The 19,016-nt window shown below is 34.5% G+C and overlaps 1 protein-coding gene across 1 annotated transcript in view; it reads right to left on the bottom strand.

Moving 5' to 3' along the window:
- Positions 1-19,016, bottom strand: part of VPS13C (vacuolar protein sorting 13 homolog C) — a 156,727-nt gene that overhangs the window by 52,530 nt on the left and 85,181 nt on the right. The window contains exons 42-51 of the mRNA XM_072962306.1: positions 18,119-18,222; positions 17,551-17,718; positions 16,057-16,361; positions 14,943-15,090; positions 11,211-11,361; positions 8,974-9,083; positions 6,424-6,593; positions 4,858-5,102; positions 3,471-3,700; positions 2,052-2,144 (exon numbers count right to left, since the gene is read on the bottom strand). Coding sequence (XP_072818407.1) covers positions 2,052-2,144; positions 3,471-3,700; positions 4,858-5,102; positions 6,424-6,593; positions 8,974-9,083; positions 11,211-11,361; positions 14,943-15,090; positions 16,057-16,361; positions 17,551-17,718; positions 18,119-18,222 — 1,724 coding nt within the window. The remainder of the gene's footprint in view (positions 1-2,051; positions 2,145-3,470; positions 3,701-4,857; positions 5,103-6,423; positions 6,594-8,973; positions 9,084-11,210; positions 11,362-14,942; positions 15,091-16,056; positions 16,362-17,550; positions 17,719-18,118; positions 18,223-19,016) is intronic.

The following is a 19,016-nucleotide window of genomic DNA, read 5'->3' as shown; positions in this document are numbered from 1 at the left end:
ATTTTTCTCACTGAAACAGGAAACCTGAGAATCACCACGGACCCCCTTTCACCCTGACTTGCAAATTCTACCTCCTATTATCTCTGGATCCTATCTTTGCTCACCTCTTCATTCCAATCATCGTGCCTTAGTTCTACAGCAGTAAAGATTTCTTCTATGTCTGGTCAACACTGTATCAGCCCACCCTCCACATGATTTTTCTAAAATTCAAATCTGAGCGTGTCATTCCTATGCTTAAAATCCTCAACAACTTCCCATACCTTCAGGATAACATTCAAACTCTATTCAGTTTAGGACTCGAAACTTTTTGTGACCTGATGTCTAATCAGTTAGTTACCCATGGTTTTCCAAAGTTTGAGCAATACTGGGTTAAATAAGTTAAGTGGATTCCTTTATTGTTCACTTCTCACAACCCTTCCTCGTTTAGTATGCTAAAACGACACGATTACATCACCAAAAGAAGGATCCAGCATGCACTGCTTCCCAAACTTAACTGAATCCTTTTTCTCCTTGCCTTATTAATGTCACCTATAATTAGTGCTCTGAATCCTACAACTCCACCACGCCATTCTCTCCAGCCATAAGGATCACCCTCTCAAGTTCTTAAAGGATTTTTTCAAACCTTTGCCTTTGGGCATGTTGTCAGTTCTGCTTGGATAACCCTTCCCCTCTTTCTCCATTTAACCTCCCTCAGATTTTCAAAACTCAGTTCAAGAAGCCCCACTTCCTTACAGCTTTCTCTGATGTCCTAGTCTGAGCAGGAGGCGCCTGCCTGTGCTCCCAGCAGCACCTCGTGCATGCCTCTAGCACTGAAAGCTGTAATCAGTTGACACATTTCTATCTCTCACATATGTCATTAAGTTTTTTGAATGCAGGGAACATGTATCCCTAATGTACAGGACATTTTTTACACATAGCAAAAGCTCAGAAAATGTTTGTTGAATGACTAAAGTCACATATAACGAAACAGAACAATCTCAGCACCTTAACCCATGTCTCAGATAAAGTGCATACAAATTCAAGTTCTTCCCCCCATTTACCACTTTAAGTCTTCAGAAAAGCAAATCTGTTAAAATACAATCTAAGACTATCTACTATTTAAAATATTGAGAGAAACCTAAGCTGTTATTTACATGGTAATTCAAATGACATTATTTCGAGCCTTCATTTCATCACTACTGGTTATTCACCTATATAATAAAGCTGTTATCAGAATTGCTTTCAATCACCTCAATTTTGTGCCCTTTGGACAGAGAGAGAAATAGACTTTGGAAAGTATTCTGTATCTTCCATTTACAATTGGCCATGAGGTCATATTTAAAAACTATGAATGCCACTGAAGAACAGACTGTTTTTTTCAATACTTCAAATGTAACAGATAAAAAAACCTAATAATTTATTTCTAGCATGTATCTATTATTATAAATATTTTATAAACCAAGTAAAACATTTAATCACATAATTATTAATTCAACCAAATCGTATCTCAAATAAAAACCTAAAAATACATTATTGCAAATAAAATAACAGCAACCTTATTTTCCCATCCTTCCTTCCCATTTCATGTCTGCTCTCCCCTCCAAACCCAAACTCCAACACACATGCAAATATAATAGATAAAAGCTATCCTGATCATTTGTGTACATTTAAAAGTACAGATCACCCTTGAACAACATGGGTTTGAACTGCAGGGATCCACTCATGTATGGCTTTCTTCCAATAGTAAATACAATGGTACTACAAAATCTGCAGTTGTTTGGATCCACAGATGCAGATCCTCAGATACGGAGAAATGCAGACACTGAGGAACCGAGTATTCTGAGGGCTCACTACAAAGTTAAACGAACTCCTAATCCCCACATCGTTCAAGGGTCAACTGCACTCTTTCAAAGAAAACAGAAACAAACATTTGCATTAATGAGAATGTTTCTTAACGTTAGAGGTATTTATTCATTACTAAATATGTGAGTAGCATAATGCTACAGATATGACAGACATCAAAAGATAGGAAAAATAACAATTTTCACCCAAATAATATGATAGGCACTAACCTTAATTATAACTTCTTCAACGTTAATATCTATATTTTCTTTTCCTGAAGTCCATGCACATTTTTTCATAAATAAAGAACAGGGCTGTAAGATCTAGAAACAAATAAAATTTACTTACGAACATGTCTTACTTAATTTGAGATCTTTAACTATAACCTATTACTAAAAGCAAAAAGGCAGATTAAATTATCAGAGACTCTCTTGTGAGGGCTCCTTCAAACTCTAAGTCTATGACCACTGTTAAAGGACTTTAAGCAGTTCTGATCAATTCCTCTAGGCCAAGTTCTTAAGTAATGATGCACATTTACTACTAGAAGCTTAAAATGTTTCCTTTTGCTAAATAAAATGACTTTTAAATGATGCCCTGTGTAAAATACACTTTTAAGATATCTATAAAAGATATGAGCTAAAGACTATGGTAAGATCTTACACTTACAAAAAGGTAAATGAGGAAATGGAACTGGCATTTCATTATAATTTTTATGATCACTAAATCACTCGAAACTGTTAAACAAATAGTTCTGTTAACACCTTTTAAAAATAGACTATATAGTAAAGTAGGTAAATGAGTAGTTTCCAGATGATTAACAACATGTCAGTCTTCAATTTCCTCAAAGGTCCTTATCAGAATAAATTTCAAATCTTCAAATTTGATTTATTAAAACCATAAAGCCTATATACTTAAATATCATCAAAGAAATAAATAAAGTAACCTCGCTCTTGAATGCGGGTATTAGTACTGCACAACTTTCAGTTTTAAAAAAATTAGGATGTGCTTTAAATAGAATGATTAGCATAAGCTTTCTGGTGACATGTCAAAAGAAGATGATCCCAATAAAGAATGTTTCATGATAAAGTATAAACTAAGCTTAGCACTGCATTTCCTTATGCAAGTCACTCTGTCCACAAATTTTCTTTTATTTAAAATAACACTGCAAAAGAGTCACATTAAATAATGATGCTCTTAAACATAAAATTACCAATTTAACATTAAAAATCGGTATGGTAATTAAAATCATATTTTTCAACAATAATGTGAAAGTATAATTGTAATATAGCAAAACAATCTCTTTCGGTCACATGACTCCAAATGAATTTCTTTGTTCATTCATCATTCATTGGATGTACTGTGGGGAGCAAAAGCAACAGCTGAAGAGGAATGTGGTATTGTACTAAAATTCAAATAGTGTTCGGCGAAAGATGGTATAATGAGAATGAGTTTGGAGGTAGTACACAGTTTTGTCACTAGCAGACATGGCTAAATCAGTTAACATCTTTGCAATTCAACATCCTTTTCCATAAAATCTCAAGCTGGAGTAAATACTCTGAAGTCCTACAGAACTCTCACATTCTCGATTCTATGAATCAACCATTTCTGCCATCCTTCAATCCAAGCTCAGGATATAAGGTAATTCTTACTGTGGTAATGTTCTTTCCTCTCTTTTCTCTGAGAAAAGGGCAAGCAAGTACTTTAAGGTCTCTCACAGAGGCTTCCATCTTCTGTTCGAGTTGGGATGCTGACAGAGAGAGGTTACACTGGAAGGAGGCTGTCAGAGCAGGAGCGTCAGCCTTTGTCAGATTGGCAACAAATACCACTTCTGGATCTGTGATCTTGGCCTTTAAAGTCATATTTGGTCTTACAGAGTCATCTGAAGAAACAAATATAGGAACCATAAACGTTCTAGTAAAGTAAACCTTGTCATTTGTGTACATGTTATCTATAATTTGCTAAGTTGCATCTAATATCCTATTATGGATACAGTAAAATTAACAATATTAATAACTGACTGGTTAATATGAATGATAACTGGTTATTAACAAATGCTGGTTATGTGCAATCTGATCCCTGTTGTAAGAGGATCATTCCCACTTTGACCTAACAAAAATAATCTTGTTTTGAAGTTCTTTTTGTCAGAATCAATGTGCATGTATATATATATCTGAATATTACATCACGTTGCAGGAGCAAGGAAGGGGAAATGAGAGGGGAATATCAGGAGGAGGGTAGGAGATCCTGATAAACTAGACAGACCAATATTGTTTGTTTATTTTGATTTCACCCTGAAGTATATACTCAGTGTCGTACAATCTATAGTATAAATACATTAAATGTATATATGAATACAGAGATATCACATGATCACAGTTTAAGAAAGGTAAACGGAAAAAATAAAATTCTGACCTTCCCAGTAAACAGCAGTTTTCCAATCTTGCTGAGTTGCACATTAGAGAGAAAAATGCCTGACCTTAGACAATTATAATTTAACAGAGAAAATCATTGGTCTATTCGGAAATACTGGAATAAATGGTTTACGGGTCAAGGAGTGGCATCAGCATACATGGAGACCAGACATCTGCAACCCCTCTCCTGACTTGGAAGAGTCTGAGGTGATGTCCAGGGCTGTCACGTTGGGTCCTCCAATACCCTCGCCTTCTGCTTTTACCTGTTTAATTGCTCTTCAATATGCTATAATTCTTCCAAGTATTTTCTTTGAATAAGACTCCCTTTCTATAAAACAGGCTGCCAACCACAGGCTCAGATTAACTCCCTCTATTTCTGGATGAGTAAAGAAATGTTAGTGGCAGAGCTGGAACCAGAGCAGAGGTTTCTTGGCCCTGATTCTATATATATACTCCACCTCTCTCTTAAAAATCTATCCTTACTAAAGTTATTCTACTGAATACATTTAAATTCAAAAGAGTAACTTTATATTCTTAAATTATCCATTTCTTTTTTTTTTCCTGTGTGTAATTTCTGTTAAAATACATGACAAGTTGTCATCTACAACAGATAAATTCTGCTAACCTTTCTCCATCTTGATTTTTGGTATGGCAGTCTGTCGTACTGGAATCTGTGATTCTTTGGCCAGATTTTCTGGACTCTGAGGTACAGCTTTGATAAAGAAATCTGCCACAGTCATCAGAAACTCCACACTGGCACAGACATACAGCTTGTCAAGAACAGCATCAATATGACTTCCATTTTTCCCTTGTTTGTAATTTATGTCAATCATAGAGCTGTTATCTTGGCCATTCTTCTTATCAATCATTCTAAAAAAAATAAATATACATCCATTATGTTATTCCTGCTAAAACAATTAAAAAGATGAAAAATTTCCTATACATCTTAATAATTCTTCTTTCACCTTTCAGCTTCCAATCTGAACAGAAAACAGATCAGTATTAAGTGGAGTATTAGCTTAATACTCCAGTATTAGTTTAATAGCTAATCAGCAACCAAAATATGGTCTCGTAATCTCCACAGCAAAGTTCATGTTAATAAGCAATTACAGAATATTTCATATAGAGAAACAAATCAATGACTGCTGAAAGGAAGTTTGGTAATTAGCAAAATGAGCCCCCCAAAATTTAAAAGACAATCTCTTTACATTATTTTACAAAATAAAACATCCCTGAAGGAATTTATCTCCAAAGATCATCCTATACAATTGAGTGCAAAAGTATTCAATGTAATTCGCAAAAGTATTCAATGTAATTCGAGTCCACACATCCTCGTGTGTGCTGCAAAGAGCATGCTACCAACAGAAGGATGGCCTTTATCACCCTTGCCTAGATAGCGGTGAAGGCTACCCCAGGACACGCAATTTGCAAAAGAGAAAAGCTGGTTGCATGAAAGCACTCTGTCCTCATTTACTCACTTCTTAGAAAAACAAAGGGCTCAGAAATACCCAGTATACATTCAATGGAATCCAACTTTAGGTAACAACATACTTTTTCTCCAAAAAACATCAAGGACAAAAATATTATGCATCTCATTACTTGAGAAAGGAATAAAAATATAATTAGGCTACTGAAGTTGCATATTTCTCTATTTCTCACTTGATAGTAAGGTGATATAAATTAATCTTTCAAAAATGGGTTGATAACATGAAAATTAGGGATTCCATTTCTACTGAAAGTTTTAAAAAAATTTCACAGAATTGTTTTAAAATATATAGACAAAATAAATAAGACAAAGAAAAATATTTAACTTTAAGGGTTTTTGAAAAAAGATTCTGCTTACTGGGAACAATTTAGAAAAATATATTACCAATGAACCATACCATGTGGATTTAATTATTAAAATTCTTGTATTTTCTTAGTTTCCACTTTTAAGACAGGATTTTATTACTAAACTTCCCTTTAATTCAAACTTTAAAGCAACAGAATGTGAAATAGCAATACTTCTTGATGCACTTCAAACTGAAATATGACCAAAGACCTCTTCTGATAACCCCAAGGAACAGGATCCCAGAAAGGATGATCATGAGACCCCTTCAGACAATCTCAAGCCCAGCGATCAACGCCTGGCAGCCATGCCAGGTGCAACGCCAGCCTTACATAATGTACAGCAAGTTCAGAGATGACAAACCTTGATGTTGCTCTCTCAATTCCTTCCCTGAGATCATCAAGGGTGCATGTCTTAAGCTTAAGGTTGACATTCATTGAGCCATCCTTAAACATCTTCCCTGCAGAGGCCATAAGGTGCAGTCTGAGTTCGCCAAGCCGGAAACTGTCATTATGAAATGAAAGTTTGGACTCCTGTGGTGTATTTTACAAGCAAAAGAATCAATTATCTTCAAGTGCTATGTAATTGCTTCTAAACCTATTTCTTAACTCAGAAATCAAAAGCAAATCCATACCACAAATTTTTAAAGTATGGGTGTTAAAACACAAAAGTGGAAAGAGTAATACACATGTTTGTGATTGTGTAAGTACATACAAATAAATACGTAAGTGTGTGTGTGGATACTCGACAATGGTTAACATATAAAAATTTCTGATTTACCATTCAATGCAAATACAAATAATTAGGAAATTGGCAATCAATCATTCTAACCTATAAATATTTAATGAGTTCTTCTATAAAAAGCGTTGTGATAGGAAGCATGGGCCTTATAAGAAAGGATAAGGCAAGGTAGGTGATCTCAGTGAGCTTATAACCTAACTGAGAAAGCAAAATAGAAATACATTACAGGGAACATCAAGAAGGTGAGAACTAACTGAGCCTCAGACACTGAGTGGAATCAGACAGTCGAAGAGGAGGTAAAAAGACACTCCAAACGGGGAAAAGACATGAGCAAACAATTCAAGATGCTCTCAGGGCACAAGGTACACGTTGGCATCTTAGGCTTAAATATTCCAAAATATTCCAATAAAAGAAAGGTAGGGAATGAGTTCTAGAAAGAAATATGGAGGCCTAATCAAAGTCTCAAATCCTAAACTAAAAGATTAAAACTTTTTGTATTGGAAAAAACACCTCAGTCTTTATTCCACCGTAACACATAGCTCCAAATTGTTTAGGTATTCCCAGGTATTAAAAGAACAAAACCCAACCAACCAACTGAAAAAAGATATATAAATCTTCAGGGAAGTAAAGATGATTAGTCATAATTGCTCACTACAGACCAGGGCATTGATATAAGCAGTACTGGTGATGGGTAATTCTTAGTACACTGGTTGTAACTCCGTATCTTCTCTCACTCAAAAGAATACACTGGATGTAAGTGGGTCAGAATGAATTTATTATTGGAAAACTTGGAATGCCTTTAATTTATAAAAGTGTAAGTAAATAACTCACAAAATCGAGATCTGTAACTATTCACAGCAATGACCAGTGACACATTTACTGATCACAATGTAACAGTGTTTGTGGTATGGTTACTGATGTAGACAACTTGGAGCCACTGAATGGTTTTTTTTAAATTAATTAAAATTCACATAACACTGAAGGTTGTCTAAGTAGAATGAGAAGTTGTAAATGGCTACATGAGACTGACTGAGGAAACTGAATTTGTGCCAGTATCTAGGACGGATGAAAGGAAAACGTGCACCTAACAAGGATGCCACTGCAGTGCTGTAAGTGTGAGCCAAGACGTTTCAAATAAAGCAGCAATGATTATTGCCAGGAAAGAACAAATGTTCACTCAAAGAAAAAACTGACAGTACTCGGTGTCTGAATGAATGAAGAAGGTCAACAAAGAAGAAGTAAAAGACGACGCTGAGATCTAAGGCTGTGGAACCAGGAGAATGACAGCATCTTAAGCGAAGCAAAGAAAACAGTTAACTGTTCATTCTCCATTAGGTCATTTTCTGATCTCTTCATTAACATTAAACATTAGAAATTAAGGCAATCCATTGTACAAGCGACAGATTCTAGTCCAAGGCTCAACAGTAACAATGGATGAATACTGTGTAACTTTTACAAAACAATATGAAATGTAAGATAACATACAAATGGACATTAAAAACAGATATAATACCATAATCAGTGCATATTATGGGTATTATACGACATGTGTATTGTAAGTTATTATGATATAACATTAACTGATATAATCAAAAAGATTTATTAAAGGACACTATCTATATAATAAAAAGACTGCTTTCTAAAACATCATTGACATATTATGTGGTTCAAATCATTATGGCACTAGACCTTGGTTCCTAAATTCACTAATCAGTACCCTTAATATGTATCTACTACATACAAAATTTACTCAGTAGAAACACAATTAATGTTTGTATATCATGGATAATTATAAATTTTAAAATTCAAAGGTTCCAATGCCACTACTAAATTACTTTCCTTAAACAGTTAAATATGCATATATATCTAGCTATATTAAAAAACTGCACATTAATTATTCATATATAAAATTCTTCTCATAAAGATAGGTCTAAGTGTGTTAGTGCTGATATTACTTGGAAAGAAGTAAAAACTTTCCCTTAGCCTAGTAAGATTAGAAACACTAACAAAGTGAGGACAGAAAACAAGACCAATGCACATACTGCAGGCCAAACAGAATATAATATTCATATCGAGTTTTAAATGAATAGTCACATCAAAAAATGACAATATTCTGAAGTTGAACATCAAGAGCTAAGGACTTATTCCTAGATACAGAAATTAATTACATACCTGGGTGATATCATTGTTATAAAGGACAATGGAAAGAGATTCAAAGTGAAAGTCAAACTGGAGAGTGACATCCTGATCCAAAGAAAGCTTTGAGTCTGGCAAATCTTGTTCTGATGGTTCAAATATAAACATGAAAATTGAAAAGCTTTTAAGTAGGTATATAATTTTATACATGTTTTAAAAAACAGTATAATAACTTATTATTCTAAATTTATATCATACTTCCTAGAATTCTTTAAGTCACTACAAGGCAATTAACAAAAATGGCAATGTATTCCATTGATATTTAGTACAGGGCAAAGTGACAGAACAACTATCTACATTGAAAAAAAAGAGAGGGCCTTGTAAAGAGTATCAAGACAACTTTTTTTTAAAAGCCCTTCCAGAGCAAGACTACTTTGTTATAGTTTATAATTATCAAAGCATGTCACTTAACTGGTTACAAGCCATTCTCAAGAGATTATGAAATTAGAGCAACAGAAAAGTAAAATACTTTGTCCTAGAACAGACAGCTAGTCAGTAAAAGACTGTCTGCTAGCGTAATGCACTCCTCACTAATTAAGTAACTTAATTAGGTAATTAAAAAATTACCTTTATCACCCAATCCATTACCTTTACAAGCAGAAAAGAATGGAAATTAAAAGCAGAGTCAAAGAGAGTGCAAATACAATGTGGGACACAGGATCTCTGGGATTCTGAGGTGAAGAGACTTTGAGAAGTAATTTAGACTTTTCCCTCATCTTTAGGCAGAAACTTCTTAGACAAAGAATAGATACTGCTTTCAATCACTCTTACAAAGTGATTCTATAATCTCTTTTGAAGACTGATTCTACGATCATTTATAGGAAATCTATCCTTACAAGTTACTGGAAGAGCAAACACTGTGGAACTTCCACCACATAAAGGCTTCTCTCCAAGTCGGAAGACTCTGGGGTTTTTCCCTCACTTTTCCTGAAAATAATTTACATTCCAATCTTCATCATCTCTGTAGCTTTTCCATCTGAACTCATAAATACTCCTAAGTACCATATTAATCATATAGTCTGGACTATATATATGAATTGAAAACAGCAGAACATAATGAGATCACTAATCACATAGTTTGCCTGCTATGGTTTATTCGTCTGTTCATATTCCCTGTCTAACCACAGCAACAGCCTACTTATCTAGCATTGTCTATATGGTGGCATAAACTCAACCTGAAGCACTCAGAGGCATCCTGAACCAAAAATCTTATTTTACACATATGCTCTAGTCATTTGTTTTGTGATTTCAAAACACACCAGACCTAACTAAGGGGAAGCAGTGCTGGTATACTATTATTAACTGACTGTCCTAAGTAACATCTAATGACCTGAGCATTACAAACACACAGCAGTCTGGGTCCACTTATTATAAGGACAACGAACACTTCATCTCTTTTTATCCGTGGAAATATTAACCTATTCAGAGTCCAGCAAAACATGTAATATTCACATAATGACTTGAAATGATGAAAAAAGAATGAAATTATATTTTATATTTTTTAAATGGTTGAATTTAAAAGTTTCACTGCTTTTGAAAGATTGAATTTTTTTTTTTTTAATGGAGGGACTGGGGATTGAAACCAGGACCTCATGCATGCTAAGCATGCCTACTCTGCTTCTTCTCTAAGTATACCACCTCAGTTTCTTTTCTTAAGTATAGTCAGTTTACAGTACTGTGACAATTTCTGGTGTACAGCATAATGTTTTAGTCATACATATACATACATATATTCGTTTTCATATTCTTTTTCATTACAGGTTACTGAAAGATACTGAATATAGTTCCCTGTCCTATACAGAAGAAATTTTTGTTTATCTATTTTATATATCATAGTATCTGCAAATCTCGAATTCCCTATATATATCCCTTCCCACCTCCTTTCCCCTCTGTTAACCATAAGTTTGTTTTCTATGTCTGTGAGTCTGCTTCTGTTTTGTAAGTAAATTCAGCTTTCATAAATAAAGGGCAAACACGCATCACACAGGCATCAAGAGGTGACCCCTCCCCTCAGAGCAGACAATGAGCCTACCTCCTTCCCCTGGGGGCTTCAAGGCAGCCCCAGTCCCCCGTGATTTTCAATAGTAAATAATACAATACAGAATCAGTTCATACCACATTATGCTAGACAACTAAAAAAACACTAAATATAAATATAGCATTAACACTAATTTTTCTCTATAATCAAAGCAAAAACTTTCATCAATTTATACCTTTGAGGTGGTCAAGTCCACTGGAAACATCTTTTCTTACTTTTACAGCCTCCTGGGTAGGCTGTGTAGGGCTTGGCTGGGAAGAAGCTTCTCCAAGATTCTCTAGCAAAATTTTCATTAAAACTGTTAAATCATCTCTACTGAGAGCAACCTAGAAACCAAAAATAGGCTGTTGTTAATTTAAAGTAATAAAAAATGCAAAATATCATATTTATGTTTTTATTTATGGATCCTCAAATGAATTAATTGTTCACCTAACAACAACAACAACAACAAAAAGCAAGTTGGGACCATAAATACCAGGAGAGAAGTATTTCATCTTACATAGTATTAGACATTCCTCCTGTGAGTAATGCTTCTGCCTCCATTTGTATCCAAGACCCGGCTTCCGGTACTTCATCCCTCTTCCTGCCTTAACTGCCATTCTCCAGTTCCTCCTGTTCCTGGACCTGTGCCTCTCTCCCCTCTCCTGAGCTCCTCATCTCCATTCTGCCTTTCTCTCTTCTCATCCAGTACTAGCTTCCTCCTGCACATTTACTCTCCTCCAAACTCAATACAGGAAGAGTGCTGTTCAGTTTTCAGCCTCTACCAAGAAGGAAAAAGATGCTCTCCTGCAGTGTAGCGCCTATTCTCAGCACATACGCATTTGTACGTACATAAATCATTTGTTTAACTTATCAAGATGATGCCTCTTAGAACAATAAAAAGTGCATCTACAAAGAATTTTTTAAAATCAAAACACAGAAGAGGAAATGAGTATCTTCCTTATCTTCAACCTGTATAAAAGGGGGTATGTGGCAAAAAGAAAAAGGAAAAAAAAGCAAGAGCTTTTGAGTCAGGCATATCTGTATCAACTCTACAACTTTCAAGCTGTGTTGTTGGCCAAGTTTCTTAAATTCTAAAACAGGAATGTCATCTCCCTCATAGGTGGTTGCAGAACAACATGAAGCTGCTAGAACAAACGAGGATGCTACTGCCTACTAAGATCCATTAAACTTTTTAACTCTTTCATCTTTTGTACATTTCCCCTACACACACAGTCGTCCAAAAGGCCTGTTTCTAGTATTTAAACACAAATTCACACAAGGCACATTCACAGCACCTTCTCTTCTGAACACGACAATACCCAATGTCCCCCCAGTTAAGCACCTATTCCGAAGGAGTCCCTGATCCCCAGTCTAAATGAAAATGGGGAGATATTTTAGCATGAGATAATGACCAGGGATTTCTTGTTTGCTCCAAGCCCCAGTCTTTAGATAATGGATGTCACTTTAACTCCCTAGAACTTCCTTGTCTGTTCATTCCCACTTGTGATACCAACCAAGGCAACAGTTGCCTGAAAGACAAATTACTTCGCCACCTCCTAATATTTGAAAAGGGTCAAGTACTAGTTGTGGGATATAATCTTAGCAAGGGAGAATTTGAGAGAACAGTCCCATACTCTGGAGTAGAGAAGCCTCTATCAATACCCTAAGCAGATGCTCTTCTTCATATAACACACCTACTCACACTACATACAGGGACCTTTCATTCCTACAACAAACTTCACTTTTAACATCTTCTCTAGTTGGACTTTGCTCGTTTGACCCTTCCTGTTCTATTTAGAACTAACTGAAATAATCACAGATATCAAAAACCTCTAAACTACTACTTATTTGTCTTTCAAACATTCCATTTAGTTACTCCCTCCCTTTTCCTATCTTCTACTGTTTGGCTTCAACAGTTTCACACACAGGCACACAAGAATCCTAAGATTCCTATACTTCCATGACCATCTTTGACCAGTATCATCTCTTCCTGTGAGCTACACATGACCTGCTAACTACAGTAATAAATAAAAATAATTGCTGTTTATGTGGTATTGGCACAAAAGCACGTGAATCAATGGAACAGAACAGAGAGCTCAAAAATAAACCCACAGACCTACGGGCAATTAATCTTTGACAAAGGAGGCAAGAACAGACAATGGAGAAAAGACAGTCTCTTTAGCAACTAGTGTTGGGAAAGCCAGACAGTTACAAGTAAATCAATGAAGTTGTTAGCACCCTCCCTCATACCATACACAAAAATACACTCAAAATGGCTTAAAGACTTAAATATAAGACATGACAGCATAAAACTCCTAGAAAGGAACATAGGCAAAACATTCTCTGACATAAACCATAGCAATGTTCTCTTAGCTCAGTCTCCCGAGTCAATAGAAATAAAAGTAAAAGTAAATAAATAAGACCTAATCACACTTACAAGCTTTTGACAGCAAAGGAAACCATAAATGAAACGAAAAGACAATCTGTGCGCTGGGAGAAATATATATACAAACAATGCAAAAGACAAAGGCTTAATTTCCAAAATATACAAACAGCTCATATAGCTCAATAACAAAAAAAAACAAACCAAACAACCCAGTCAAAAATATGGACAGAAGACCTAAACAGACATTTCTCCAAAGAAGACATACAGATGGCCAACAGGCACATGAAAAGATGCTCAACATTGTTAATTATTAGAGAAACACAAATCAAAACTGCAATAAGGTATCACCTCACACTAACTAGTCAGAATGGCCATCCTTAAAAAGTCTACAAATAATAAATGCTGGAGAGGGTGTGGAGAAAAGAAAATCCTCCTACACTGTTGATGGGAATGTAAATTGGTGTAGCCACTATGGAAAACAGTATGGAAGTTCCTTAAAAATCTAAAAACAGAGTTACCTTATGAACCAGCAATCCCACTCCTGGGCATATATCCGAAAAAGATAAAAACTCTAATCCAAAAAGATACAAGCACCTCGATGTTCAAAGCAACAATATTTACAATAGTCAAGACACAGAAGCAACCTAAATGTCCCTCAAAAGATGAAGGGATAAAGAAGATATGGTATATATGCAATGGAATATTACTCAGCCATAAAAAATGAAATAATGCTATATGCAACAACATAGATGGACCTAGAGATTATAATACTAAGAGAAGTCAGACAGAGAAAGATAAATATTATATGATGTCACTTGTATGTGGAATCTGAAAAAAATGATCCAAATGAATTTATTTACAAAACAGAAACAAACACATAGACACAGAAAACAAACTTATAGCTACCAAAGGGGAAGACGAGGAGGGATAAATTAGGAATTTGGGATTAGCAGATACAGTCTACTATATATAAAACAGATAAACAACAAGGCTCTACTGTAATGGAAAAAATCTGAAAAAGAATATATATATATGTATATGTATGTGTGTGTATTTACATAAAACTGAATCACTTGGTCGCACACCAGAAACTAACACAATATTGTAAATCAAATATACTTCAAATAAAAAAAAGTATTGCTGTTTATATGCTGACCAAATAAACATATTCACTTTTCTATTTAAAAGAGTACTTCTATACATTAAAAATACTAAGGTGCTTTGAGAATGTGACATCCAAGTATCACCGTATAGTGTCTCATAATTTAACTGCCTTAAAACTTTAATAGAATTGTCCAAAATTACTAATAATATTTTCAGTTGACCCCAATAGGTTTTAACCCCAGATTTCTTGCTGGCTTTATCAAACATCTGACTAATATGAAATAAAGAAAAGTGTGGGACCTAGGATGACCTCATTTTTAGTTAACAGAGCATTCCCTTTAAATGTATCATCACTTCTGATGTGCTCTAGAACTACACTGTATCAATGACAAAAGCCTATCTAGCAACTTTCATACATTTTATACATATACTTACCTGCATAGGTTTTAGTTTTCCTTTTATCTCCATCCCTGGAATTTGCACGTACCATGTTGCTGCTAAATTTCGCTGTATGGACAAAAGCATGTTGACTGGTTTTAAAATTTCAATGTCATGTTGTGGTAAGCCAGACTGCAAAATCGTTCTGGAAGATAAATAAGAATTTGTATTTCTGAAATTTACATTTTAAAATGAAGACTATCATACTGTGTAACAGTTTCCACATAGCATTCTCCTAAACACTAAAGGCTGCAATCAGAGTTCTTTCAGAACACGCCTCTTTTCGCTAATCAATCTAAATCAGAATAAATCAAGTTTACATGCAGAACTATGTAAAACAAAGCCTGTATAATGCTGATTTCAAAGACACAAATTTCATGAAGTATGACTATTGCACTATTTACTATCTTTCACAAGGACAATTTAATACTAGCAACCAGTCTGTCATACAAATGCTACATCCTTCTAAAACTGGAGGAGACAGAAAGTGATAGTCTACCCAGCCCTTAGTTTTATGTTAATAGCACTTCTCCAAACTCAAAGGGAAAAACTCACCAAACCTAAAAGTTAAACAAGCATACTGTAATAGTCATTTCTAGCTTGCCCGTCAACAAATATTTGAACAACCAAAAAAGTTACTCTTGTCCTTCAACAGAACCAACACTTTTCCATTTGGATTCGATAATCATTTAGATACCTTACTGAGAATTCCTAAATGTGACAAGGTTTGGAAATCAGAAATAAACCTTAAATTTTATTACATTTTAAGAAGTCTTCTCCTATGCACAGAAAAGAAAATAGCTATGTGCAGAGTAAAAATATGAACAAAGAAAAATAAATCTAAACTAAGTATTGAGTAAACTATAATTTTATAGTAGGAAATTTTACAGTAGGGAATTTTTATAGAATAAAAAAAAGCTACAAATTTAGTAAGACAAAAATGCAGATTCTATGAGGTACACCGCTACCAAGCACTGACCAAAAACCAACAGCCAAGGTTTCATAATCAGAAAAAATAAAGAATAAGACCCATAAAACCCTGGAGGGGTTTTACCCTTGGCAAAGATTCTATTCCTAGTAAGTAACAGATGACTGTATTATATTTTTATACCTGGACAGCTTCAGCTGAGTGAGCTGGATGCTCATTGTGTCAATGACTGGGGGAAGAGGACAGTGTTCCACAGCAACCACGTTAAATTTGTTTTCAACTCTGATTAAACCCAGATCTGCTATAACAGCATTAGGTGATACAGAAGACTGAGGAATGATGATAACTGGTGCTTTCAAATTGACATCCATCAGAAGGCGGAAACTCTTTTCAGCCAAGTCTTTCATGCTGGAAGCAGCTCTTTCTGCAGCTTGGACTGTAGCTGTGCTCAAAGCCTCTTTGGCAGTTTGAAAATTGTTAAGGAAGTTCTGTTGAAAGAGACTGATATTTAGAGCTCCCCTCAAAGTGGGATTTATTTTTAAATGGAAGGACTTTAAAAAAGACAAACTAAATAAAAGAGGTGATATAAAAGAGATGTTATTTATGATTGGTTACATAGAGAGTAAAGTCTAGAAAGATACAGTTTGAGATAATTAACAAGTGGAAGAGAGTCCTTTAACTTTCATTTTATGTATTTCAGAATTTTTTGGACACATTTTGGTAATAATTCTTTCTTACATTTCCCTTTTACTCATGAATGTTGGTCATTTTAATTCAAATTTAATAAAGAGATGGCAGAGAGTGCTCTACTTCTCCCAAAGTAGCTTCAATTCTGTACCTCTAGGTCATAGGAATAAAGTTTACACTTAGAAACTGAGGTTTTACCAACTTATTTCTGAAGATTCTTTTTTTAAATGTACCCCAAGGAGCAAAGATGCTTAAGTGTTTATAATCTTGTAATCATTAATCAGAGTCAAAACTTCTTTATTTAGGGTAAGATGCCTTTCATCTCAATTTCAACTAAAAATGGATTTTTCCTAATGAAGAAAAAAAAACTGGAAGCAATATTCTTGATATACATCCATTAATAACACAAAGTGACTTAAACTAACCCCCTTCTAAATAAATTACCTTCCAGAAAAATAAAACATGATGGTTTAGGTAGAAATATATGACTTGTAAGCTTTGAATAACAGCCTCACTAAGAGGCACAGACAAATTAAACTCTTTGGTCCAGGACACTTAAATGGAAATAAACAACTGAAAGAAAAGAATTTTATGACTTTGTTGATCAAAATTATAATCAAAACCTGTAAGTTTCAATATAAGTCCTTCAAATGCCTGATAAGCTCCTTAAAAGATTCTTTTAGCTAAATACTTTTTAAGGGTATCTCATAAAACAAACAGCACTGAAAAGCCCTAACTTAAAACATCAGAAGGTACTTTCAAAATACGTAACAATGGGAATGTTAAGGAATGATCATGTATAGGTTCAAAACAATGATAGACATTCATTTAGTTATCCATCATGTAAGGAACTTCCCTAATGGTAAAATTCTGCTCAGTATTTGGGAGTTTACCCCTATTAGTAAAGATTTTGACTATCGAGGTTCAGATGTATAGGCAAAGATACTGAGGCCTCAATGGGAAATAAATAGATGTAAAGAATAAACTTACCAAAAGAGACATGAAGAATTTATGAACATAAACAACTTGAATACAGCCCACTTTGAGACTAAGTTTGCCATCTACTTTAGACATATCAGCATAGGCCTTTCCTTCTGTAGCATCTGGATAAAGAGTCATTTGGAATCTAAAGACTTCATCTTCCAAAATAGAGACAGCCTAAAAGTATTAAATTAACTGGTTATTACAACAAAAAAGCTGTATCAGTATAGTATAAATAAGATTCCTTATTACAGAATTCTTGATAAAGAAGCATCATTTAAATTCAACCTTCAACGAATGATTAGTTAAAAACATTTAACTTGACAATAACTTTTTCCTAAATCTATAAAAAACATTTTATCAATGGAGGTATCAATCACTTAACTGGTCAGAGATAGCTTTTACAAATCACCTAGTCTATACACAATGTGGAAACAGACAGTGACCATACTTCTGCCCAGTCCCTAACAAAATGCCTGACACGTGACAGACAATATAGAATGAACAAATGAATAAACGCATCTCAAGCCCAAAGAACGAAAATAAATTCCAATATAGAAACATATTCTTTAATTACCTTTTTGTGAATGGACAGCAAATCAACGTTCGTAACTACGATATCCTTAAGTCTGGCAAATACGTCGGTCTGCTTTGGCCTCACAGAAACAGAAGCATCCATTCCTGTGGGAAAAATGACACTTGTCACCTACTCCAAGTGAACTGATTTACTGGTATTTAAGTTCAATACCATACTACCAAGATATGGAATGAATAAAAATTACTCACTATTACACATAGTAAAGGTATTACCTTTTACATATGAGATACCTAAGAAAGATGATACTATCTTTAAGTGCTAAGGGCATCTCATAACTAAAACGTGTAGAAATTTTAAAACAAAAGAAATCAAATTTCAAAGAAAATTAATCACAGGTCTCCAAACATAAAAATCCTGTGCACTGGTAAGCTCAGAGCTGGTCATTTAGGAAGACATACAACATTTACTAAATAACCATCTCACAAACATTATATTATTATAAAAACTATTACTCTAAAAACTAAGCATAAATAAATATAGTTTGACGAGTTAAGTATGATTCTTTCTACAATAAACTGTGCCTAACACATAATGTTTTAAGATTTCTCTCCAAAAAAATGTCTGTCATTCTTATAAGCTCTAAAGGCATGGTTTCTAAAACCACACCTCAGTAAAGAGAGAATGCCTATAGGTTAGCCCCAATAACGAGCCCAAATCACTACCACACTACTCATAAAACAGATTAATATTTGTTAAATGGAACTGACTGTCTCACCTCTTATTAACTTCTTATTATGTAAGCACCAGGCACTTTTCTAAATATATGTAAGTCTGTAAACTTAATCCTCACAACAATCCCATGAATAATTATTATAACTAACTCCATTTTACAGAAGAGGGAACTCAGGCACGGAAACGTTAATTAATTTGCTCAAGG

This window comes from Vicugna pacos, chromosome 6 (genome assembly GCF_048564905.1).
Source record: "Vicugna pacos chromosome 6, VicPac4, whole genome shotgun sequence".
Classification (NCBI taxonomy): Eukaryota; Metazoa; Chordata; class Mammalia; order Artiodactyla; family Camelidae; genus Vicugna; species Vicugna pacos.
The sequence above is the reverse complement of the archived record's forward strand: the minus strand, read 5'-3'. Positions and strand labels throughout refer to the sequence as shown.